Here is a 26,057-nt window from a genome sequence, read left to right on the forward strand (position 1 = left end):
GAGTCACAGGCAGTTTTGGGCAGAAAACTCAGTGTGAAAAAAAAAATGATGGATTGATTACATGCCATCAAGTTGTTTTCCACTCCTAGCGACCAGATAGATAGATAGATAGATAGATGGATGGATAGATAGATAGACAGACAGATAGATAGATAGATTAAATAAATAAATAAATAAATAAATAAAAAAAAATAGCAAACAAATAATATTTACTTAATAATTATATAATATACTATTTATATAATAAATAATACATGATAACTAAAATAAATTAAAAGACCTTTGGTTTTTTTTTTGACTGATGTAGACCGGTGTTTTCCAAACTTGGCAACTTTTTACAAGTTTTTTTTTTTTTTAAGTTTGAAAAACACTGACGTAGACTTTTTGGAAAAAAAATCACCCTCGTTGGCCAAGTTAAAGCACCACAATACAGCCTAGGCACGCGCCGCAACCTGATTTAAACTAACCATTCCCCTCTCTCCTTAAGTTTTAGGGAGCATCGTTCTAGAGAGGAATAAAAAGTGGGCTGCTCTGGAAAGGAGAAATAAGGAAAAAAAAAAATGAAAAGGTTGTTTCTGCCCGGTTTCGAACCGGGGACCTTTCGCGTGTGAGGCGAACGTGATAACCACTACACTACAGAAACGCCGGCGCGAAGGCTGACCTCTTTCCGGCCTTCCCATTCCTGCGTCTGCGCGCTGGCGCGGCCGCGGAGGCCAGCCTGGGACGTGCCCGGAGGCTCTTCGATCCCGGCTTCCCGGTTGAAACGGGCAATCTCCGCCTGCCTTTGGAGGGATCCTCCGGGGAAGGAGCGCCGGGCTGCCATGCGCTGGGGACCCGCTGTGCACCTCTGCTCCAGAAACAAAGAGCAGAGGTGCCCAGGTGGGTGGGCGTCGAGGGGCTTTTCTACTGGGGGGGTTTACTTCGTAAGCCGCCCGGAGTCCCTGTGCGTTGAGTGGGCGGCCCTGTCAATGCGCTGAAGAAATAAAAGGTTGCAAGATGCAAAGGGTGCTGTTTTGCTGGGCGGGGCAGGGGTCAGAAGAGGGGGAGCAGCCGCGGGGTCTGGGAATACAGCCTGAGGTCCGTCCAAGGAAAGGATGCATATGGCAGGTAGGTTCCCACGACGCCACGTTGCGTGTCCTGAGGGAAGCCTTCTGCGCTGGTCTCTTCATTTAATACCGCCGCCGGAGAAGGCTAAAGGGCGACAGAACGGCAGGCTTTCTAGTTTGCCCCAAGGAAGAGGGGTGGGTGTATTTTCTGGAGTGACCCAGGGTAGGATAAGAACCAACAGATGGAAGCTTTGCGGAGGGAGATCCCAACTCCAGACAAGGAGGGATGTCTTGACTCTAGGAGCTATTCAGAGCGGACCAGCCTGCCTCCTGGATCCATGGGGGTCTCCCTTGCAAGCAAAGGTTGGGCAAGCCATGTGTCGGGGATGGTCTGAGGTCCTTGTCCTGGGCAGAGGGTTGGCCTAGGTGACCTCCAAGGTATCTTCCAACCCTAGGACTCTGTGATTTTCAGCCCATTTCTCCAACCTAGCAGGATTCAATTTTACTTAGCCCTCCCACCCAATTTGGAACCATCTGCAAAGTTGAAATGCACTTCCCTTCCCTCTTCATTCAACTTCTTAATAGAAAGATTGAGGAGTGGAGGGCCTTGTTTGAGCCCTCTCCCCAGATTTGATGGAGAACCAACGATGACCATGCTTGGCGAGTGAGTCTTGAGTCTGCTACCTAATTATCACACCGTCCAGTCCACATTTAACTTGGAACTTTGCCAAATGTGAAGGCCTGGTGCCCTCAACTTGCTAAAATGATGGCTCAGTTCCGTTGCTTCAAGCCACATATTTCCATGTTTTCCAACTGCATACTATAATTTGTTGTAAGCCATCTTGCTAATTGAAATAAACAGAAGGATAGGATATAAATTCCATAATTAATAAATCATTTGTCAGATATAAAGGTAATAGTGCATCACTGTCATTTTATACTCCATGTTTACACCTTCCCCCACTCCCTTCTTTTTAAGTGGTAATGGGTTTCCTTGGTGTTTTTATATTTTATATATTATATATTTCAAGCTCTGATAATACTTATTGGTCTCATTCCTCATTCTGCTGTGTGGGCCATGAACATGAACATCTTCCTCAAAATCCTGATATAGTTGGATTCAGTGTGTATATCTACACACACATTTACACTTAACATCCATTCTTCCATTCCCATCAACCATAATTAAACCTAAGTCAAGCATGGTGGTAAGCCAAAGCCTTTTATTAGGTCCACATCTTTAAATTACCAAGCAGATCTTCATGCTTGCCAGAGTTCTTCTTCCAGCTGGATGACCAGCTACATGGGAAGACACCATAATTCCCATGAGTTTATGTAGAAAAAAATGGAATTCACAAATCCATGTAGCTGAGATGGCTTTTAACATGGGTAAGACAAATTGTGAACTTTTGTGTTGGAGAAGACTCCTGAGAATACCAGAGATAGCCAAGAAAACAAACAAATGGATCAGGACTGGGTTCTCATTCAAGGCACAAATAACCTGGCTCAAATTGTCATACTTTAAATCATTGGTTCTCAACGGGGGCGGTACTGCCCCCCGGGGGGCGGTGGGAGGATGCTGAGGGGCGGTGAACTTGGTTTGGGCGGTAGGGGGGCGGTGGGCATGTTTTGGGCGGTAGAGAGGCGATGAGCATGTTTTGGCATTCGAACTTAATTTTAAAACTTCCAAAAAAATTTATTAAATCGATTATCCGGTTTACACCATTTGTACCAGCAATAAAACGAACTTACGCGACGGCTGCCCTCACGCACCTCTAAGAATGGTGAGACGAATTTGTATTCTAGGTAGGCTGATCTTGAAGAACTCGACACTACGATTCTTCTCCGATCCCAACCAGCACAGCGCATGCGTCAGCTGTTTTCCCGCGCGATTAATCGCAGCGCGTGCGTTGAGCGTCCTTTCAATATGAATGTTTGATTTGACCCGTGTTTCTTGAGTTGCTTTTCGTTCGCTTCATTTTTTTTGCATTAGTCATTTTAATTTTAATAAAAGGAATGCAGTTACCTTCCAGGGCAAAAGTATCGAGTTAAATCGAACAAATTTGGTGTGTAAGTCTACTGAAAAAAATTACTTAAAATTTTTGCCTTTTATAATTCAGTAACTCCCACCCCCCCCAAAGGGTGGCGTTGAAAAATTTTCCGCTCCTTAGGGGGGCAGCAGCTTCAAAAAGGTTGAGAATCACTGCTTTAGATACATTAAGTGAAGATCCAATTCCCATGAAAAATCCATAAAGGAAAGTTAGAAGGAATGAGAAGAAGATAACCAGCAGTAAGTTGGATGGATTCAATTATAGCAGTGATGGGTTCACTATTAGAAGAGCTGAATGTTGGGGAGAGGTCTATCTATGTGGTCTAAACTCAACACTGACTTGATGGCACATCATAAAAACAAATTCACCAAATCTATATTATTACCTCCATGGTCAGAGAGGCAACATGAGTATGTCTTTATGTCTTCTTGTGGACTTCCCAAAGGGACTGGTTTGATCTTGTAGGAAACAGGAGACTGGACCAGTTTGCTCTAGCAAGACTCTCCTTACTTTTGAAACCTAGTTTATAGGGGCTCCAACTCTTGCTCTAGGTCAACTTTTCTCAACTAGCTTGCCAAAGGATATGCTGGCTAGGAATATGGGCATCACAGTCCTAAAACATCTGGAGGGCATCAGGTTAAGTTTAGGATTGTCCTGCTTCCAAAAAGCAGATTATGGTGATTACATAGCAAACAGTTCATTTATTAAAACTGCTTTACTGGTATGGTCTTCCAAGTATTACTTACAATTCTTTGGATTTCACATCAGGGGAATTTGTCTTAGGTAAGTGGGGTGGGGGTGACGGCCTGGAGTCACAAAAAGGAGGACCATAGAACTGCCAGGAATCATCCATACTCCACAACAGGAAGGCAAGAGGTCCAGTTGAGTTGTCAGGCTATGGCTGAGAATGGAGAAGATCTCAGATGTCAAATCCTAAAGCAGTTTTGGATTGAGACAAGCCCCTGCTGCAGTATATGAAATGGTAAATGGAGGAAGAGATGCCTGATCATTAGGAAATTCAGTGATTGGTAAAGGTACAAATGACAAGTGGACGTAATGGACACAACTGTGCAGGTTCTTGGCAATAGGATGGAAGGGATTTGCTGACCTTCTCCTGGAATATTTTTTTGATTTTTGTTTCGTTTATTGCCCTGAAATTCCCTTGGGGTCTCCCATTCCAATCTGTTTAGCTCCTAAATCTAGCTACAGTTGGCCAAGTCCTGTAACTCGTTGAGACACTGGCACAATTCCCTGGAGAATTCTCAAGTGTTGGTGGAGTCCAATCATATAAGAGGACACAAAATTCTTCTGGACTCCCATCAAATAAGCTGCATCAAAATGCCAGTGGCTTCATAACAAGGGGACAGCTGTTTTCCTGGTGGGCTTCACTGGAGAGGTTAAGCAATGAAGGGTCTTGAGTGGCCAGAACAAGATGACAATGAGATGGTGAAGGAAATCTTTTGCCAGGAGGCGCTGGCACTGTAGACAGCATAAAGCAGAAGTTTTTAGAAGATTTGGAATTCAGCCTAGATCAGTGTTTCTCAACCTTGTGAACTTTAAGATGTGTGGACTTCAACTCCCAGAATTCCCCAGCCAGCAAGGAGTTGAAGTCCACACATCTTAAAGTTCACAAGGTTGAGAAACACTGGCCTAGACCCTTTGCCATCACTGGTGTGGTGGAGAACGGGTATGGTGGCATTGCATACTTCATGTTTTTAGCTTTTGTTCGTATCTTTGCATTTTTGTTTCGTGTTGGGTTTCTGCTGTATTTGTAAGCTGCTGAGAAGCTGCTAAACTGCAGTGGAGTAAAAATCCAAGGAATAAATCAACTGCACCCAACAAACGTCAATCGCTGGAGAGGATCCAATGATGGTTTTATTTTCCAAAGTTAGCAGGTTACAATGAGTCACTGGTTACTTGCACTCAGGAAAACCAAAAGCAAGATTCACCAAGGTCTTATACTGAATGTGGATCAAAGACAGTTTAAGAACATGTCTACATTAAAAGAAGAGGTTTACAACTAAGGGACATTCAGGTATTATTCGTGGTGTGAAGACACCTGAAATGCATTCTTTGGAGCACAACAGAGCAACTTTGATATATGAGAGAGGTCAAGGGCTCTGTTATTCTAATGAGATGATTCCATACTTAGCTGAGAAAGGAAAGTTGGGAACAAGGAAACATAGCAGGGCATACCCTTGAATCTACTGCCTGTGATCAAGGCATAAATTCATTTAATTACCAACAGCCAACCAACTGGCCTCGTAACAAGAATCCCTATTTAAAGACACTGCTAGAGAAATACTGTACAACTAAAAACATACACCACGCCGTATCTTTATGTATAAGATAGTATAATTAATTCAAGCTATACTTTTGTTTTGATTCTCCACAGGGGACAGCCACATCCAAGAGCAGACGTCCAACTGAAAGCTAGATGAAAACATGGCATTTTAATACATCTCCAACCCTGAGTCATCAATCCATTAGTTTCGCTTCACGCCAGCCTCCTTCAGATCTAAAAGGCAGGTTCCCCTTGAATTTTAAAGAGGGTGGAAAATGTTTAGACGTGGTTTGTGTTTATTCTAAATTTGGATACCTTGCTTTCTAACCCAGAAATATTTAGGGTGTCTATTGCAAATAGTGTACAACAATAAATATTCAGATACCGAAACAGAACAAGAACAAAAAAATAGCCTAAATAATTGGACTCAAATGGACTGCATATTCAAAATTGGCTAGGTTGCTACATTCAAACATCAGTGTGGCTTCAGTCAAGCAGAAACCTAGACAAGGGAAGTCTTCGCACATCTGGAAGACTTGCACTGGAGCTGACTATCATTTTAAAAAATTGGAGGGCATCAATTTGAGAATAGAATTAGCTACTTAATTTCAATGTTTCTAATGTCTTTTCTATTAAAATTAATACATAAAAGGCCACTATATTCTAGTTATTTCAATTTCTAAAGGAGTAAACCAGTGTTTCTCAACCTTGGCAACTTTAAGAAGTGTGGACTTCAACTCCCAGAATTCATTCATTCTTCTATAAAACTAGTCCACTTGAAAAATCTAGCCACAAAATACACGTACAGTATTATTTTCAGAAACGATACAGCTATAAAGCTGTAAAGCTTTTTATTCTCCCCCAAAAACTTGGCAGAAGAGAAATTCCTATCTGCTCAGTGCCAGACCAGAGTGCTGCTCTCTACCACAACAAATTATGTTAGGATGAGATGATTAAATATGATACATTCACGTACTGTACTAATCCATGATTGAATCATGGTTTATTGAATAAACCACAATTCACAGGATTCACCCCACACACACTAAACTAGATCAAAGTGCCTGGGTTCCCACATCACCCCAGGCCAAACCAAAAGAAATGATTTCAAAGCCAAATCAAACCCAGTTATGGCTTAGTGTAGGGGTGACCAAGGGCCACCATCACAGGAGACTCGGGAGGTCCATGCAGGCCATCTGCTGGATCCAGAGCTTTCATCAAAATGTTGAAGGTAGCATTGCACTGGTGGAACAGAAGCTCTGCCCTTTTCATGCATGTCTGCAATATCACAACGTATGTACAAAAAGGGGAGGGCTTGCATTGTGTCGGTGTGATTCTGTTTTCATTCTCTGCCCCCCTCCCAGCCTTCCCACAGATACCTCTGGTCCCACGAGCCCTTAGGATGGCAGGTTGCCCAGTCCTCATTTAGCCTGGAGCTGTATGGAACTGACAATGGTCTGCCTTACAGGAAGGCAACTTCCTATACTGATTTTCCTCTGTGTTGACACGCAACAGTCATCATTCTAAGGACCCTGCCAGAAATTCATTAGTTACTCTAGTTGTAATTTCAGCTGGTGAGAACAAAACCTGCACCCTGAGAAAAAGGAGGAATCCACCAACATACCGAGAGGAGAAAAAGGGTAACAAAATTCATCATGGAGACAATGTCATGTTCCCCCGAGAACTGAGCACCCTCAGTAGCCAGTGCTGCAGGTAATCTGGAAATGTGCTTGGGGCAGATGTGGTTCAGCCACAGGACAGGCAACCTGATGTCTCCCAGTTGTTTGGGACTCTCACCTGCTGCTGCTCCAAACTATAATTGGCCAGTAGCAAAAAACTGTGGGAGATGAAGTCAAAAACATCAAGAGAATACTTGGTTGCTTACCGACAGATCTGAAACTTCACAGACCTCCTTCCTTCCTAGTAGGAAGCCAATCATCCGATCTTCCCTTGTGTGTAAAATCAACCTGAGAACCTCCAAAACAGACTGAAGCAGAGACATCTAATCCATTCCCCACAAAGTAATTTCTCTGATTTAAATCCTACAAAGCTGGTATGAGATTTGCAGTGGAAAAACAGCAGGCATGGGGGAACACACGTTCCTGGACATTTTCCAGTGTGCATCTCTTAGCAGTTTGGGGGGGGAAGAAGCACCATTTTAATCCAGGAAATGACCCGGAAGAGGCGGCTGCTTAACGCCCCTCCCCCTTCCTCTATCATGGCTTTTCCAGACAGAACTGAAGCATCCCGCCACTCCTCTCACATTTCCCAAAATGAACTGGGAAATTGAGTCCAGGATATTCCAGGGTCACATCTGCTTTCCTTCTGTTCTTGCTAATATGGGGTTAAGCAGCAGCTTTTCCCACCCTTTGAACATTTCTACAGCTGGACCTCCATGTTGATCCTTCACGACCACACGACGGGGAAGTGCTGAGAGAAAGGCTCCTTACCCGCAAAGCCTCCAAATCTTTCTCATGGTTCTTCTCGTGCTTCACACGGGTGGAGTTGCGTTTAAAGCTTCTGCCACAGCTGCAGCAGCGAAAAGGTTTTTCCCCCGTGTGGGTCCTCTGGTGCGAAATAAGATGTGCTTTCTGAATAAAGCCGGTGCCACAGAGCAAGCATTTGAAGGGTCTGTCCTTCGTGTGGATCCTCTTGTGCACGATGAGGTGAGACCTCTGAGAGAAACTTTTCTTGCAGTTGGAGCACTTATATGGCTTCTCTCCCGTGTGAATTCTTTCGTGTTTGATAAGGGTCGAGTGTAAGCCAAAGCTCTTCCCACAGTCCAAACATTTGTGCAGTTTTTCTCCCGTGTGGGATTTCTGGTGCCTCCGAAGGTCAGGCCCCCGGGAGAAACTTTTTCCACAACCTGAACACGTGTAGGGCTTAATCCCGGTGTGGATCCGTTGATGTGAAGAGAGGTGGGAGCTCCGGTGGAAGGTTTTCCCACAGTCGGAGCACCTGAACCGCTTCTCTTTTGCGTGCGACTTCTTGTGTTTGCAAAGATGGGAGCGCTGGCTGAAGATCTTCCCACAGTCTGAACACTGATAGGGAGTGGTCCTTTGGTGCATCTGCTTATGCTTCAGAAGAAGGATACTCCGGTTAAATACTTTCCCACATTTGGGACATAACTTTTGTTTCCCTCCTTTGTCACTTCTAGGTTGGAGAAGAATTTTGCCAATCTTTTGACGGTCAACGGGAGAAAGCATTGATTCCTCTTCTTGGGTCTTCTGGCCAGCTTTCCTCTGTCTTTCAGATCTGCGTTGATGAGTTGCGGGCTTCTCAAGACGATATTCTTCATCTTTTCTCAAGGTGTCTTGAACCACAGTTTTCTCAAAATTCGCTGGCAGGAGATCTTTCTCCTTCTCCTTGCTCCTCTCTTGCCCACTGAGCACTACCATAAACAGTGGAAAGAGAGCTCTGTGAATACGTTCACCCCATTGGTTGCCCCAGGATTTGGTTGGCAGCCAAATCTCTTATACTACCTGGAAGTGATTAGCTAATTCACACAATGCCATTTCAGAGTTATCACTTCCAGCTATTTCTTAAGGATGTGCAAAGTGTTTTAAGTTCAAACCACTCTGAATCAGAATCATACGATTCAGAGTTTGAAACACCCTACTTCCCATGCAAAACTATCTCATTTTTGAAAGCTTTTGAGCTTGAAAGGCTTCCCAAAATGATTAATCCATAAAAATTCAGACAGCTTTCAACACAGCACTGAAAGCCATATTCTCCCTGTTTTTTACCTTATTTCATTTGCTTATTTGATTAGTATCCTGCCTTTCTGCTCTGCTGGCCTCTTTAGGCAGCTTAATTTGCATTCTGATAAATGTCTAGCCAAACTTTGTGTCAAATGCCATCTTGAGAACTATTAGGAAAGTAACAGGAGAAATATTTCATATATTTTTATTTAATATTTATTTGCCACTTCCCATATCATGGAAGAAATCTATCAATGTGGTCTCTAAGAGTTGACAATGTCCTGATGGCACATAATCAATCAATCAATCAATCAATCAATCAATCAATCAATCAATCAATCAATTCCAATAATGACAAAGCTCCAAGCAGTTTCTAGAAAAAAATGTGGCATGGCTTCATTTGGAATAATGTGCAGATTTCTGATTGTTTCTTCTCAGGAAGGAAATGGAAAACTGGAAAATATATTGTAGCCTTTAATGTGGCAGAGGGTTTATGCCATTTTTGGGGGGTGAGATTTTTCTGGGTGAGATTCAAAAGCTCACTGACAAGGGATGTGCTTGCTGGGGCAGATGGACATGATAGTCCAAAATACTTGCAGACCACAAAGTTATCTTCCCCTCGATTGAGATAAAACCCTTTATCGTATTACCACCTCTCTTTAGAGAGAGCAAGCTAGACCAGTGGAAAACATGCTTTGTTAGCTGCGAGTTCCATTGATGGCCCCCACCATTTCCATTCAAACAATCACAAATGCAGCATTTGGACCCCTCCCTGCCTTCTCGTGGACACTCTACCCTAAGCCGGTGCTAACATGACTCACAACTGTGGAGTCCTTGGGGTTCTCTGAGCTTGGTTGTTTTCTTGCAAACGTTTCATTACCCAGTGCACTGAAGATGTTATCTAGTGGGGTAATGAAATGTTTGCAAGAAAACAACCAAGCTCAGAGAACCCCAAGGACTCCACAGTTCAACCCTGAGCTACACACATTTGCTTCTGTTGATGACTCACAACTTCATTTCTCCCACCTGTAATGGTGACATTGTGATGGTCCCCTTTCTCAGAACGTTGAGAGCATAGACCCAACACGGCCTCGTCTTCTTCCTCCACCCAGGAGTTTGGACCCAAACTGGTGAGGGACAGAACTAGGACAAAAGTCACATCCAAGAAAATAAAATCTATGTTGTTTTATTGAACCATCCTTCTATATTTTTCAGTATAAAAACAGCAACAACACTGTAACAGCAACATTAGGATAAAGTAATAGTAATAAATGTCTTAATTGAGGATACTGTTCGCTGATTCGCTTTCTAACAGGATACAATTTGGACAAAAGGGTAGAAGAAATAGGATTCAGAATGTCACTTCTTTACTAATTGTTTTGGCAGTAAAATGTCTCGTGAACATGGACCTTTTTTAGAATAGGTCTCCCTATCAAGATTTTATTGTAGGTACCCCGTAGTTACCTTTGAGACTTAGCTCTGTCTGGAAGAGGAGAACAATCTAAGTCAATTAAACCATTCTGGGCAGAAACAGGGATTGTGTATTACGAAAAAAAAGAAAACATTTTACTTCCCCAAACTTCTACATTTTAATAGTATGTTTAGGGGGGTTGGCTCACCAAACAGGACAATACATAGCTCATTCAGAAAGAAGTCACAAAGCAAGACTGTTACTCCGATTTGACTTTATGACATCACAAAGGCAAATTTGAATCAATAGATTTTTCCTGATAAAGCTCTATGACCAGATTTATCTTTGTGACGATAGGAAGGCAAAAATATTTTTCTTGCAGCAAAACAATTGTTCTTGGGCTCTCTACTTGATCTAATTGGCTGGAATGTCTCAAGATGAAGACAGGTTTTTTAATTAAAAAATAAAATACCACAAAGCTGCAGATTGGTGAAAGAAACAGCTGTGGAATGAAAGTGAACCGCACTTAAACACAAGGAGCACGGTCCGATCTGATACAGCAACACTGCTGAAGCTAAGCAGGTTTGAAAGTAATTCCTGGGAGAACACTGGATGAATTCCATGATGGATGAACGATAAAATACAAAACACTAAAAAGAAGAACTTTCACTCCTCAAATCGACAAAGAGCATAAACTGAACCACGCTAATTTTCTTGAAGCCTGCAATCCAGTATTTTTCAGGGACTAAGATGGTGAGGGGCCTGGAGGACAAATCCTATGAAGAATGGCTGAAAACATTGTTACATTTAGCCTAAAGAAGAGAAAGCTAAGGAGAGACATGATAACAGTCTTCCAATACTTGAAGGGCTGTCACAGGGAAGAAGAGGGTGTGGGTTTACTCTCCATAGTGCCCAAGGACAGGACAAGGACCAACAGGTGGAATCTTTACAGAGAGGGATCCAAACTCAGAATAAAGAGAAATTTCCTGTCCTTGAGTGCTCTTAAGCAGAGGAACAGCCTGCTTCCTGGAATCATGGGGGCACCAGCCCTGGAGAAACAGGCAAAAGTTGGACCACCATTTGTCAGGGTTGCTGAGGACACCTCCCTTGGTCAAAGGATGCTATGATTCAGCTGAGCGCCTTCCAGGCGTGTTAAACTGTATTGCATCATCCCCAGCCAGTAAACAGATGGCTGCGAAAGGAGTTGTAGCCCAACACATCTGGAAAGTGCCAGCAGAAGAAAGAAACAAAATCAAGAGATTCTTACCGAGAGAGGCCACATTTTCGTAATTCTCCTGCATCACTTCCCTGTACAAGACTCTCTGACTGGGGTCCAAGAGAGACCATTCTTCCTTGGAGAAGCGCACAACGACCTCCTCAAAGGAAACAGGCTTCTGAAATGACCAGAAGCGTATTCAGCGGGGCAGAAATCAGACAAAAAGAAGTCATCTGAGCCCACATCTGTTCTATGCAGTGGACTGAGAGAGGGGGCCAACCAGAGACAAGCACTCGCTGGTGGGTCTGCCTGGGAAATCAACCAGAGAGCTCCAAGTTCAGGCAGGCGGGGGCATCAGGGCTTCCTGGAAATAGGAAAGGGACCATCCACAAACCCTCTGCAGTTCCAGCCACCCCATCTTTTGGCATTTGAGTTGCTCGGCAGCTGAGCAGGAAGAAAGTCAACTCGGGAGGACGGCAGGTGGAGCAGAGATGTTGGAGCAGCACTAAAGCCCCCTGTAGAAGAGTCCTCAGAGCAACCCAACATGAGGTGGCCCCAGCGATCTTGTGGCTCTGATGATGCTCTCCAAGTGATATTTTATGATGCAGTTGGAGAGTGAGGAAGCAAGGGGGGGCCTCTCCTCTTCTTTGGGACTGCCAATCTTCTTGGGCCATCTTCTGCCTTTCTTTGGGTCAGGAGCCCTTTGTCCCCAACCTGTTCCCTCAAGTTTGAGTGATCTCTGAAGGAACGAGTCATGCAGAGTGTTTTGGGTTTACCACTCAGAGGCTACGTTCTAGGCATCACATGGGAAAGCTCAGATAAGCATCTTTTAAAGTGAAAAACAGTTGCAGGGAGAATCAGAGCCCAGGGGAAGGGAAGGCATTTATTTTTTGCTTCACAGATCCTATCGCAGATAACAGTGAGAAGAAAGCAAGTATTAAGGGTCACTGGAGCAGCCTAGAAAACCAGCTGCCTGAGACAGGAGGCTGTTCTTGTTACTTCCTGCCAGCCGGAGGCCAATAAGTAAAATGTTGAGGGGATCTTAGAGCAATTCTTTGGAAGGAGGCTTGGCAGTTATGGTCACCTTCCAATAGACTATTTTGAGGACCTGCAAACCACACCAGAAAGGTGACCATCAACGTGCTCCAGAGAAGAGCCCACCTAAAGCTCAATAAAACAGCTGCTTCAAGCATGGTGGCTTGGTCCAATTTGTTGTCTGAAGCAGCTGCTTCATCCCACCTAATAGTAGGGCCAAATCTGAAGGCCCTTTCTATTTCTAACAGGCTCCGGTCACCTCCACTCAATATGTGGAGGAGAAGGTGGGGATGGTATCAAAATCGCTGAGATAGCAGGCTTGTTGTTGTGATCCAACCCTCCCCCTTTTGGACATTTGCGTGACACTGACACACATCCAAGAGGGGAAGGGGTTGGATCACACTGTACTCACCATCTTCCTCAGTTTGGCCCTCCTCTGTAGATGCCAGGGTTAGGGTAAGGGGGTTTGATTGGGCAATGTCACCCCCTTGGAACTGCTTTGGGAGGGGCTTCCAGGTGCTAAGAGTTCCCAAGGAGCACCTTTAGTGTGGCTAAAGGTCAAGCCCAACATCAGTATCTGGGCACAAATGGACATGGACCTACTAGAATCTACAATGTCCTCCCCATTTTTTTCTTTTTACAATTGGGGACTATAAAACAAATGCAATTCTTTTAAAAGATATTCTTTTCTGTTACAAAATAGCTGTTGATAATAATAGCTGTTACAAAATAAACTGTTGGCCACTAGCATCTAGGCTCCAAAATTGGTGTACGATTGATCCTTCTTGGGGGAGAACCTTTTCCATTGGGGTTAATTACTCTAGAACAAGGTTTCTCAAACTTTTTTCCCTTAGGACCCCTTCCCACTTTTAAAAATTATGGAGGACGCCCAAAGAGCTTTTGTTTGTATGGGTTATATTTATCGATATTTACCATATTAAAAATTAAAATGGACGCATTCACTGCCGCTACTGCTTCTCACGATAGTTTGATGGGATTTTAATATTTTTCAACTTAGGCTGGCAAATAATTTTGATTTTGCAGGCCCCTGAGAGGGTCTTGGGGGACCCCCAGGGATCCTGGGACCTCATTTTAAGAAACACTGCTCTAGAAGAACTGCCAGCCATTCCAAGATTCGTTCTTTGCGGTCACTGGCTTCTCCCCATTGCCACCTGAATGTCCCCACCTGAGCAAACTGGGGCAAAGCCAGCCCCTCTCCAGTCCTTCTGCAGGAATGGAGAAAGCGAGAGTACCATGCTGACTTTTCTCGGCCTCCTGAGGAAAAAAGAGAAAATATTATATAAAATATTATATTTATATTTCAATTTTTTATAATATTTTCATTTTTAATAATGACCCTTTTTATTTTTATAATGATGGTTTTTATGTATTTGCTGTTTTATTCAATTGTTGTACGCCGCCCAGAGTCGCTTTTTGTGAGATGGGTGGCCATATAAATGTGATTAATAAATAAATACACAAAAAAATATTATTCGGAAATTCATTCCATTCATCTGTCTGTTCACTCTGCACTCATCCACCCAGGAGCATTTAATTGGAACACGGAGGTAGAAGAGACAATATTAAAGAACCTCCAAGTTTCAGATACTCCAAAATGGGGGGGCTATTAACAAGAGGAAAAAAAAATCACAAAAGAAACAGCCCAGGCAAAAAGGAACGATATAACAGGAAAAGAAAGTTAATGAAACCACCATCCTTCCACCTAAACAAAGGACAGTAATTTTTCTATGGGGAGGGGGGAGATGACGACACTGATGAGCTACTCATGTCCACCTTAAATGCTTAGCAACCTTTGGCACCTCCTGAAAAAAGCATCAAGGAGGAAGCCCAGGGGCCACCCAGCCTGGGTCACCCTGCATTCATGGCTAGTTGCATGCATTCACCCTGCATTCATGGCTAGTTGCATGCATTCACCCTGCATTCATGGCTAGTTGCGTGCAGAACCCAACATTCTGGGAGCAGACTGGCCTTCTATCTAAGCCAGGGATTCATAGATTTCAGGGGATCGGTGAATTTGGATGGGAAAACAATGACAACTTTATTTTTTGCTAACCTCTGACTGAAATTGAGCTTTTCATTTGATTATGTAGGCAACAAAGGGATTAATGGCTTCTAGTCTCCAAAAATGTTCGTTAACTTCAACAGATCTCACTATCAAAAATTACTACACTCTATAAAAAGGGTATTGTTTTGTTGAATTCATGGATTAATAAAGCACATATAATACTGACCTATTTATTTTTTAATATTTCGACAGCTGCATTTGAGCATAATTGGTCTCCTTGGTAACCCAATCTATATCTGTGCATTTTATTTTATGCCTTTAAATATATTTTTCTGAGAAGGGCTCCCCTTTGGGGAAAAAACCAGAGATTTCCTGGAACTCTGCGCCCTGCGCTTTTCACTTTCTGGCCTGCCTATCTCAGCATAACCGTGACAAGAAAGAAGTATTTTTATTGAACAAGTAGGTTCATACGGTTTTACCAGGTAAAAGATATGCATCTCCCTCTTCGTCCAGTTCTAGCTTCAGCATTTCTGAAAGGGGAGAAAGATAAGGGGAGAAAGATAAGAATCGCGCCCCCCCCCCCATTTTGACCCCACAAGTCATGTTTGACAACCGCAGACATTCAGAACTTGTCTTTCAAGGAGAAATACTACAGATCTGCAATGAAATCTCACGGTGCTGAGCAGACATTAGCAATTTCTAAGGGATCAAGAGTCATTTTAGTACAGTACAGTAATGCAAAAACGTTGCTGGAGAAGAGCGGGCACTTTTTTAGCCCTTTCACTGGTTTTAGCTGATGGGGGATGTCATTTATTCATTACTTATCAGCTGCCCTGGTCAGTCCCACTCTGTAAACCAAACCAAAAATCAACTCCACACAGTTAGAACTATGTTTATTAATATTGGCTATAGTAACAGAATTTTGCAAGTCTGACTGTGTTTTACTCCCCTCCCCCCCCCACTTATGTTCATATGAATTAGGGAGGTGTCTACCTGAGTCTTTTGCTCATGCCTTCTTCTCGTTTTGGATTTAAACCATGTTTTCCTCCTTGTTGCCTGGATAATGGATCTAGCCTATCTGTCAAGATCATCTTCCTTACTCTCTGTAGCAGTGTTTCTCAACTTTGGGAACTTTAAGATGTGTGGACTTCAACTCCCAGAATTCTGGGAGTTGAAGTCCACACATCTTAAAGTTCTCAAGGTTGAGAACACTGCTCTATAGCTTAATTCAAATCTACTCTTTGGGGTGGGAATGGGAGCAGGAGGCCTCTGAGAAAGAAACCACTCATTCTTAATGTCATTCCTGGCTCTCAACGGCACTATTCCAGGGGACCGAGGACTGCCAACGGGATGGACCAATTGGATGGTCCATCAAACTCATTTGCAAATTTCCATTTAGGTCCCACCAATCAGTCCTGCTGTTTGCCAAGACATTGCTTTCCATTCCTCTCTCCCTGTAGTCAGTAAGCAGGCTCAGCTCCATAACTGTTCTTTGAACCTCTGTATCTTGTGAGTTTCCTCTCTCCCTGTAGTCAGTAAGCAGGCTCAGCTCCATAACTGTTCTTTGAACCTCTGTATCTTGTGAGTTTCTGATGAAGCTACGATAAAATCTAGCACACCAGGGGTGGTGGGGTGGGGTGGGGAAGGTAAAGGCTTTCCAGGAAGCTTCCATGGGTGGGGGAGAACTAGAACCTGGGTGTCCCTGCTCCTAGTCCAGCATCTTCCCCACTAACCCCAGTGGCTCTTGGGCTAAGATGGGGGGACTGGCCCTAACCCCCCAATGGAGCTGCTATGGGCGAGGGGGAACCAGAACCTGGGTCTCCCCAGTCCTAGTCCAACCCCTTCCCCACTAACCCACCTTGGACTTTGGACCAAAAGGGAAGGTTTGGCCCAAAATCCCCAAGGGGTTTCTGTGGCTGAGGAGGAACAAGAACCTGGGTCTCCCTGCTCCTAGACTAGTATCTCCATCACTGGTCTGAACTCACCTTTAAATGTACATAGCACTTCTTTGAGTTCAATCCTCTTTCTAGAAAAACGGTTGAGCCTGTGTTCCAGCTCCATGAACTCTCCCTTAAACTTAGAAGACGCCCCATTCTTCCTGATGATGAAAGACAAAAGAAATTAAAAATAGGTGCCTTTTAGTGTTGAAGCAACAGGCCTTGTCTGATGTCTATCTAACACGTAGTACTGATTTCCTAGTTTAATCTGATGTTTTGATTCCGCTTCTTGTCTATTTTGATTCTCTCTCTATATATATTTTTATAAGCCCAAACTATCAGGCCTCCTACATTGGATGCAATCACACGGGAACACTCCATAAGCAAGCATGAAGCTTTTTGCCCACAGAATTTAAGGCTGATGATGTTTACTTAATGCTTCTTACAAGCATCGAAATTAATACTTCTAATATTGATTGCAGGAATTACTCTAACAATCATGTTCTGTTCCCCTCCCTCAGGCTAGACCAGTTTTGTTTGTTTATATGATTAACATGGCTAACCATCTCATAGCAAAGATTCTGAATAGTTTTTCGGCAAGGCAAACACTCTTCTTACCTTCCTCTAATATTTGTTTACTGATTTTATTGATTTATGAAATTTACATAGCTGCCCGTCCAAAGCAAATATCTCCTAGCAGTACAATGAAAAACAAGAAAAATACAATTACAAGCAGGCATAATCTGTGCACAATACACAACACAAGAGCCAAGGGGCTTTTCCAGTCCAGGACTGTTCTGAGGCCAACCCGACAGTTAAGCAAACGTACCCCTTGTTTGCTCCTTTGAGGTTCTGCAGCAAAAAAAAGAAAACAGAAGGGAAATCTATCAGGCATGAAAGTCTGGGAATCATTCAGATTCCCCATTTCTATAACCATTTCCCCATATAAAAGAAATATTAGATAAACATTTTCCCCATAAACAACAAGTGAACGCTTGATACAAAGCATAGAACTAGTTTTAATTAAAGCAACAACAGAGCAATATGATTCATTCATTATTCCCATAATTCATCAATTATTCCAATAATTCTCAAAACATTTTCCTGAGACAATGCTCCACTGAACTCAGTTTGATTAGTAGACATATAAAGGATTACAGGTAGTCCTCACTTAGCATAACAACTTAACACGGTCGTTAAGTGAAACATCATGTGACTGCACCTGACTTACGATGTCACCTGCAGTCATTGAGTACCATGTCACATGACTGCAACTTGCAACTTCCTGCCAGCTTCCCCGTTGACTTTCCTTGTCAGAAGCTGGCTGTGAAGGTCGCAAATGGCGATCACATGACTGCAGGACGCTGCGACTCTCGTAAATGTGCACGAGCTGCCAAATGCCTGAATTGCGATGTGACCGCAGGGACGCTGCACCAGCCACAAGGTCGAGGACCGGTTGTAAACCTCCTTTTTTGGTGCCGTCGTAACTATGAATGGTTACTGAATGAGGCAGATGGTAAGTGAGGACTCCCTGTATGTGAGATGCTAACTTTCACAGACTCGTAGAGATTGAAATGACTACAGAAGTCATCTGGTACAACCCCTGCTCAGTGCAAGAACCCAGTACAGATGAGTATCCAGTATCTGCTGAACACATCCAGCAAAGGGGGACTCACCACTTCATGTGGCAGCCTGTTCCACTGGCTGACAGATGGTACAGTCAGAAAGTTTCTCCTGATGTCCAGCCTGATCCTTCTTCCTTGCTGTTTTAACCCACCAGCTCTGATCCTGTTCTCTGGCACACCAGAGAACACTCCACTCCCTACTCAGGGTAACAAGCCTTCAGACCAGTGTTTCTCAACCTTGGCAACTTTAAGGTGTCTGGACTTCAACTCCCAGAATTCCCCAGCCAGCCTGGGGAAGTCCAGATATCTTAAAGTTGTTAAGATTGAGAAACACTGCTTCAGACATTTGTCAAAAGGCTGTCAAAGTCGCTTACAAAAGACATGGGACAGTCAAGCTTTAGAACAATCTCAAATGTCAATATGCCTCCCTTAATGCTGCCTTATTAATTTGCACCTTTTGGACTAAGCTCAAGTGTGTGGGGGGGGGAAGGGGGCAAACAAGCAACAAACAAGGAGGCACTTTCCCATTAAAAGCATGCTAAGAGTTTATTAGCTTTGACGCAGCTATTTCACTTTAAAAACAAATCAAAAGGGGAGAATATTCCCCAGACTGCTGCTTCATTTAATGCAAGACCCCTCTTTATTTCAGCCAAAAATGAGGCTTAAAACATACCCAGGCTTTTTACTATCATCATTGTACTACTGTATCTATTTTTATTTCTTAAGATAAGCATTGCTGTCTAATTTCTTGCTTATCTCCCATCCAAAAATTAACACAGCCCGATCCTACTTAGCTCTTTGAAATCAGTCACAGTTGGTTAAATGCTGCCTCTTAAGAATTACTTTGAAGGAGGCATTATTATAACTAGCCCAGAGGTATAAATTGAGAAGGTAGCAGATGAATCTTCTCAAATAAGTAAAAATAAAGGTTGAAAATCACATCCCATTTTTGAAAGTGGGTTTCAATCTCCCACCTTTGACAGAAGCCCCTTGCCGGATCTGCCCGGGCCTTTTCCTGAAAGGTGTTCGTCTCTCCTCGCAATGATGTCCTTCTCCAGCTCTTCCAACCGCCTTAACAAAACCTCTTCTTGATCTCGGAGGAATCTTTGCAGTTCTTTCCACTCCCAGACGATATTCTCCCGCTCCGCTTCTGTTTCTCTCTGCAAGATCACGATGGCATAACGCTGTGTTACACTACTGTTTTTTTTAAAGTAAGATTTTAAACAAGATAAAAACTAAAAGAAAGTAATATTTAGAATAAAGAAAAGAAAAGAAAAGAAAAGAAAAGAAAAGAAAAGGAAAGGAAAGGAAAGAAAAGGAAAGAAAAGGAAAGAAAAGGAAAGAAAAGGAAAGAAAAGGAAAGAAAAGGAAAGAAAAGGAAAGAAAAGGAAAGAAAAGGAAAGAAAAGGAAAGAAAGAAAGAAAGAAAGAAAGAAAGAAAGAAAGAAAGAAAGAAAAAGATAAAGCCAAAAGTGCAGAAAAAAAGGGAAGAAAATAAAGAAAATAAAGAAGTAACTTCTGATTTTCTTTTACAGCAGTTATAAGTGTAAATTAACCTCTTACTCTATGGTTACAGCATGGTTTTCATTTTTTCTATAATCTGGTTGTTTTTTCTAACCATCAAAACCATACATCATCAGATCGTTTTTTTCAGTTTCATGCAAAAAGGTCTATAAGGGGTTTCCAGTCAGCATTAAACTTAGTTAATGTGTAAGACATGGGTAATGCTATTCAAACATTCAAAAGGTTGGTCCAGATTTAATGTCTTAGTGGGCGGGGGGAGTCCGGGTGATAAAAGAGGCTGAGGGTCTTAGCCCATCCTTACTAAGGTGGGCCTGAGTTCAAATGAAATGAGAGTAAGATCAATGGCATTCCATATTCAGAGCAGTGCAAGAGAAGACCCCTTTTTCCTGCTTGATGAAACCCCTCTGCAGATAAAACAGCTATGGTTGCGCGACACATTGAACCTATTCGGACACGGCAGCCATCAACAGGCACACAGAGATGAACAACTTTTATACACTATTCAAAAGAGACAATAAAAAGGACAACAAAAGACCAGAACACCTCCTCACCAGCAAACATTACCCAGATGAGCAGAGATTAACACCGAAATTATCACCTGACATACAGTCAAGCAGTAAACAATACCCTAATCCAGGAACTACGGGGGGGGGGGGAATAACCCCCCCAACGCTGGCAGGGCAAGCCACCATATATAAACACAGAGCCCCCATCTCATTCTAGCACTGAAGATGTTCCCTAGCCGGGTAACGAAACATTTGCAAGAAAACAACCAAGCTCAGAGAACCCCAAGGACTCCACGTTGAACCCAATTCTAAAAAGGTGGCATGGAGCAAGTAGGACTGACTCTGCTTTAAAGGGTTGCAGGCAGATGCTAGATTTGTGCCTTTCCACATTCCAAAAGAACTTTGTGGATTTGATTCTGAAATGATGAACCACCCGACCACACGGGCCTCCGCTTCATATCTCAGAAGACCCAACGGATAGGAGATGGAGCATTTCTTTAGATATTCGCGTCTCAAACCCTTCAGGGTGCTATCGTTCCATACTGGCACCCCTAGACCCCATCTTTTGAATGCAGCTCTTTCAGGATGATATTATATGATTCCTAAAGTGGTTTTTATCCCCATCATAGCAAATTTTGGACCCCCAGGCATTTCTAAGGGCAGCCTTGCAACGAGAAGGCTGCAATAATTCAAAGGAGAGATGATCAAAACTCACGACACTACAACAAGTCTTACCAGCAAATCCTCACTTTTCGCTAGATATAAGAGTTTCATTTTTTCGCTCCTTTTACACATTATCTTGCAGCACTTGAAGATCTAGGATGGAACGTCCAGTGAACATGAAGGTTCTTTTACACACTCCAGTTGAATTCTATTCTTGAGAAACCTATTTTGAAAGGAAACACTGAATCTTAGCTTCTGCAGAATTAAATATCAACCTGGGGAATCTCTTTCAGGGTCTTGGATCCATAGATATAGAAGATATTAAAACATCTAAGTTTTGCTCGTTCGTGTGGATCAGTGTTTCTCAACCTTGGCAACTTTAAGATGGGTGGACTTCAACTCCCAGAATTCCCCAGCTGAGGAATTCTGGGAGTTGAAGTCCACCCATCTTAAACACTGGTGTGGATAATGCCTGCAACTCAACAAGCCATCCTGAATTTGAAAACCGTTCTTCGCTTGCTTTTAACACGCAACACGCTCCAGCAACCTATTTTTTTTTTACCATCTCCTTATGACATCAGGTCTCCAGCCGGTCTCGGAGGCAGCCTTAAGTTGACTTTCACTGTTTCTGAGTTAAAATAAAGTTTTCCCCTTTTACTGGGCATTTCTTTTGCTGTCAATACAATCTGACATGCTTGACCAATCAGTGTGGTGGTGGAGTGGTCAGGTGACTCCCTGGAGGGGGGATCAACTGGGTACCTATTGGTCATTTTCAGTAAAGGCAGCTCATTCCCTCTGCTCTGGTGCCTTGGTTAATGCCTTCCCTGACCATTTTGCTGGAGCAACAGAAGACACCAGACAGCAGAGCGGTGATCTGGCTTCCCTTAGAACATGGGTTTAGTGTTTTACTTTTGGAAGTTCTCCAGGGAGTCTCAAGATGCTACTCCACCCTCCTTCCCCACCCCCATTTTTTCCCTCTGCTGGATCTCTTTTTCCCAGAGTGCTGTGAAATACCTATGGCTGAGATGAAGTTGTGGAGATCAAGAGTTGTGGAGTTCAAGAGATAAAGTTGCGGAGATCAAGAGTTGTGGAGTTCAAGAGATAAAGTTGTGGAGATCAAGAGAAGTTAGGTGACCACCATTAGAAGAAAAAGAAAAAACAAAGCTGGATTAGTTAGGCTTTTAGCCAGATCTAGCTGGAGTTCTTCCTGTGTTTTCCATATCATATCACCAAAAGTATGAGAGGCTGACTTTCTCTTTTAAACACAGAAAATATTTAGCAACTAACAACGCAAACCTTCCTTTTCCTGCTGCTCCTGTGATATTCCCTCTGTTGCTCCTTTGACCGGATGCCACAAGATCAGTCTTGTAAATCTTGATGCAAGAATTGCATCAGCAGCTGGAGCAGCTGGCAAAGTTTTTCTCCTCCTGAGCTGCTGTTTTATAAATAAGTGGTACCAACAATTTGCACTGCAATTATCACTTCAGTTGATGGTCCCTTCTTTTTCCTTTGATTTTACGGTGTCAACGCATTTTGATGAGGATTTCTGTAAAGGAGTCTAAAAATGTTATTACACCATAGTAACTGTTAGTACTCCACAACAGCTTCGGTGCTATAATAACATCATTAGACTCCTTTATAGAAATCATCTAACTTTTCACTCTTTTCATAACTGGTAAATTATAATATCAGAGGCATGGAATCTTTGCCTGAGAGACGACTAATACATTTTCACCCAGTCTGTGGAAGAAGGAAAAGTGGGGAGTAGTAAAAAAAAAGATACCAAAGAGAAATTTACCAATTATACAAAGAGTGAAAATTATGCATAGCTGTTAGTCATTTGTAAAACGTTGAGTATAATAAAGATATTTTTGCACTACTAATCTGATCACACCCGTTCCTAGATCAGGGGCTCTGCTCACGGTCACTCATGCCCCGGTCACCTCCCAGGTAGACCACTGTAATGCACTCTACATGGGGCTGCCCTTGAAGAGTATCCGGAAGCTTCAGCTGGTGCAAAATGCAGTGGTGGAGGCAGTTATGTGTGCTTCTAGAACAGGACATGTCACAGCTCTGCCCCGCAAGCTGCATTGGTTGCCAGTTTGCTTCCGGGTCCAATTAAGATTCTGGTCTTGACCTTTAAAGCCCTACATGGCATGGGGCTGGGTTATCTGAGGGACCGCCTCTCCCTGATTACATCTGCCTGCCCCATCAGTTCTGGCAGAGAAGGCATGCTGTGGGTCCCATCTGCCAGGGAATTCCATTTGGCAGGTCCCAGGAGGTGGGCCTTCTCTGCCATGGTGCCCGCCTTGTGGAACCTTCTCGTCCAAGAAGTGAGATTAGCGCCATACCTCTAAACCAGTGTTTCTCAACCTTAGTCTCTTTAAGATAGGTGGACTTCAACTCCCAGAATTCCCCAGCCAGCCATGCTGGCTGGGAATTCTGGGAGTTGAAGTCCACACATCTTAAAAGTTGCCAAGGTTGAAAAACACTGCTCTAAACATTTTGCCTCAAGACCTGGCTATGTTATCAGGCCTGGGGGATTTTGCAATGGCTCCCTTATTGTGGTTAATATCACCCTCTCTATTCTATGCGCTTTTTATAGTTATTTTTTAATTGTGACTGTTTTTATGTATTTGTTGTTTTTAATTAAGTGCTGTACGCTGCCCAGAGTCACTTTCATGTGAGATGGGCAGCTACCTAAATACGGTGGATAAATAAATAAATAAAATACACATAGGCTACACCATGCGTTATCAGGGCTTACTGAATAAACCACCATCTGCTACATTTGTACAATTCACTGAGCTTGAGCTAAACATGATGGGTTAGTACAATCCATGAACTCACCTGTAATGCAAGAAGTCTTGGTCTACGCTTGATTGAATAGAAATAGTATTAAATCTCCTATATGTTTGGTTTGTTCGTTAAGATCAATTTTGCCACAAGGTATTTATGTGAAATACAAAGAAGAGCCTTTTCCTTGGCAATCGATCAACTCTCAGGCTGCAATGGGAGGAGACCGATATCCATCCCCGGGAGCCGGTCAGAGTCCATCACCACCTACAACGGACCAAGAGCAATCTTAAGGACTAGAAACTTTTTTTTAAAGAGAGAGACCGCTCTGCTTTTCATCCTGACAAACACAAAGGGGCCCTTCTAAGAGCCGTTTAGAGACAGTCTTACCCAAATTGCACACCTTCCATTTTGTTGGAGAGGAATTCTTGAGCAACGCGGCAGCCTGCCGGGAAGAAGCCAGCACAATGCAAAGAAGAAAGAGGCAATGTTTAAAACGGAAAGGAAGGAAGAGAAAACGCCTCTCCCGGGCCTCCTCGCTCCATGACGGGACAGCAGCAGCAGCTGCTTCGCCCGCTTTCACACCAGCAGGCGCCGGATGCAGCTCGCAAACTTCTGGGGAAACTCGCACGTTCGCCTCAGCAGAGGCACCATAGAGGAGAGGGAGACAGAGAGGCCAAACAAAGGCACGGGCTTTTTATGTGATCTGTATGCTGCCCTCTGGCGGCCGGAGGGAAAGCTCAGCCAATCTTTCCTCTCCCTGGTTTCAGAAGTTGGTTATAAGTAAGTTAAGCGGTGTCCTGCCGGAGTGGAGCCCTGGCCCAGGCTGTTCCCCCAGTGGCCCACTAGTCTGACGGCCTTCAGAGGCAGCCACCCTGCCATCGAGGCTAAGAACCGTTCATTAGATGATTTAACTCCATTTCTTATGGATGCTCTGTAGTAGAGCATCCTGAGCGGGAGCACTCTACCATGCTGCAACATGGTATCTATCAACCTGCTTGCTGTTGAAAGAGTTTGAGATGTTATCATATGAACCTCAGTAGTGACCTACTGGATCATCCCCCCCAGCCCATCTTGTGCTTCAAGTGAGAACCCTGGGTTGATTTGTTCTGTGATCTGTTTGTCTGTTTTCTTGGCTGTCCACACTATTCTCAGGAGTCTTCTCCAATCCTGAAGTTCAAAAGCGTCAAGACTCTCCCTATCCTGCTCTCTGCAGATGGACAGGAGTTTTGGTGTTCCTCCAAGGCTCAGCCTCAGTCTCCATCTCTGCGAAAACAGCGTTTGACTGCTCCCTGCAGCAACTGTCCATATACCTATATTCATATACCACAACCTATATAAGCTGGCAACTCAAGCTTCTTCCTTTACTTTGGTGACCGCAACATGTGCCTTCGTGTATGTCATATTACTATTTATTGTTGTTCTTTGCTGGTCTTTAATTCTTGCTCCCAGAGTCATGAAAGAAAGAAAGAAAGAAAGAAAGAAAGAAAGAAAGAAAGAAAGAAAGAAAGAAAGAAAGAAAGAAAGAAAGAAAGAAAGAAAGAAAGAAAGAAAGAAAGAAAGAAAGAAAGAAAGAAAGAAAGAAAGAAAGAAAGAAAGAAAGAAAGAAAGAAAGAAAGAAAGAAAGACAGTCAGTCAGTCAGTCAGTCATGCAGGCTAATACTACTCTTGCAAGTCTGAATGTGCTTCCCCCGTCTCTCCCTTTATCTTCATGAGAACTAGGGAGGTCTTGTCTGAGACGCTTTCTCAGGTTACAGTTCCGGCCTGGACTCAGGTTCCTTTTATCTGTCCGTTGTCATAGCAGCAGGTCTTCCTCCTGTTCCTCAAGGTTATTCCTTCTTCCCATTACAGTCACACAACGGGAATGGGTTAATGGAATGGTGTGTGGTAAGAGAAGAGAGAGGGTCAGAAGTGAATTGGGGCTGAATTAATTCGGCCCGAACCCAAAAGTGAGGAACTAGCACGAAGGAAGAATGTTGAACCGGCTTGGTCATATAGAGAACAAAGGAGGATCCAATTGCAAAACAAGGGCATGACGCATGAATAGGTGGAGAGAAAGGGGAAGACTGAGAAAATTATGGTTGGGTGCATTTATTCAAAAAGAGGCAAAGTGTCTGAAAAATAAAATGAAATATATGAAACTATGTTTAGATTTGGTGGAAGCGAGGATGGGTTGCAAGGATAGAAAGGGATGGAGGGGTGTAGTGAATAGTGTGGTGGTAACCTTGGTTTAAGAG

At 43.3% G+C, this 26,057-nt stretch overlaps 1 protein-coding gene and 1 non-coding gene across 5 annotated transcripts; both read right to left on the reverse strand.

The window, feature by feature from the left end:
* Window positions 1-570: 570 nt before the first annotated feature.
* Window positions 571-643, reverse strand: TRNAV-CAC (transfer RNA valine (anticodon CAC)). Its single transcript has one exon. It is a non-coding gene; the product is annotated as a tRNA-Val (tRNA).
* A 4,159-nt stretch (window positions 644-4,802) lies between these two features.
* LOC103063053 (uncharacterized) lies at window positions 4,803-24,457 on the reverse strand. 4 transcript variants are annotated; one of them, XM_025173218.2, is made up of 11 exons: window positions 24,211-24,457; window positions 23,875-24,087; window positions 21,097-21,247; window positions 19,307-19,492; window positions 17,438-17,559; window positions 16,756-16,868; window positions 15,250-15,300; window positions 13,931-14,019; window positions 11,761-11,887; window positions 10,109-10,225; window positions 4,803-8,772 (listed from the first exon to the last, which is right to left on the reverse strand). In XM_025173218.2, exons 3-11 carry the CDS (start codon window positions 21,154-21,156, stop codon window positions 7,727-7,729), a joined length of 1,911 nt encoding a protein of 636 aa, XP_025028986.1. In that variant the 5' UTR covers window positions 21,157-21,247; window positions 23,875-24,087; window positions 24,211-24,457; the 3' UTR covers window positions 4,803-7,726. The 4 variants fall into 4 exon arrangements, with proteins under 4 accessions (XP_025028986.1, XP_087985705.1, XP_087985703.1 ...); XM_088129578.1 differs by having other exon boundaries at window positions 4,805-8,772; window positions 17,537-17,559; XM_088129579.1 differs by lacking the exon at window positions 17,438-17,559.
* Window positions 24,458-26,057: the final 1,600 nt, after the last annotated feature.

This window comes from Python bivittatus, unplaced genomic scaffold, assembly GCF_059951505.1.
Source record: "Python bivittatus isolate LINGU-HERP-01145 unplaced genomic scaffold, Pbiv_v1 ctg000810_np1212, whole genome shotgun sequence".
NCBI lineage: Eukaryota > Metazoa > Chordata > Lepidosauria > Squamata > Pythonidae > Python > Python bivittatus.

Coding starts and splice junctions, on each gene's coding strand:
- LOC103063053 (XM_025173218.2), bottom strand. CDS start 21,156: ATGTGTAAAAGGAGCGAAAAAATGAAACTCTTATATCTAGCGAAAAGT. Junction 16,869..17,437: donor TGCACAGATTATGCCTGCTT/GTAATTGTATTT, acceptor TTTCATCATCAG/GAAGAATGGGGCGTCTTCTA. Junction 10,226..11,760: donor CGAAAATGTGGCCTCTCTCG/GTAAGAATCTCT, acceptor CTTTTGTCCTAG/TTCTGTCCCTCACCAGTTTG.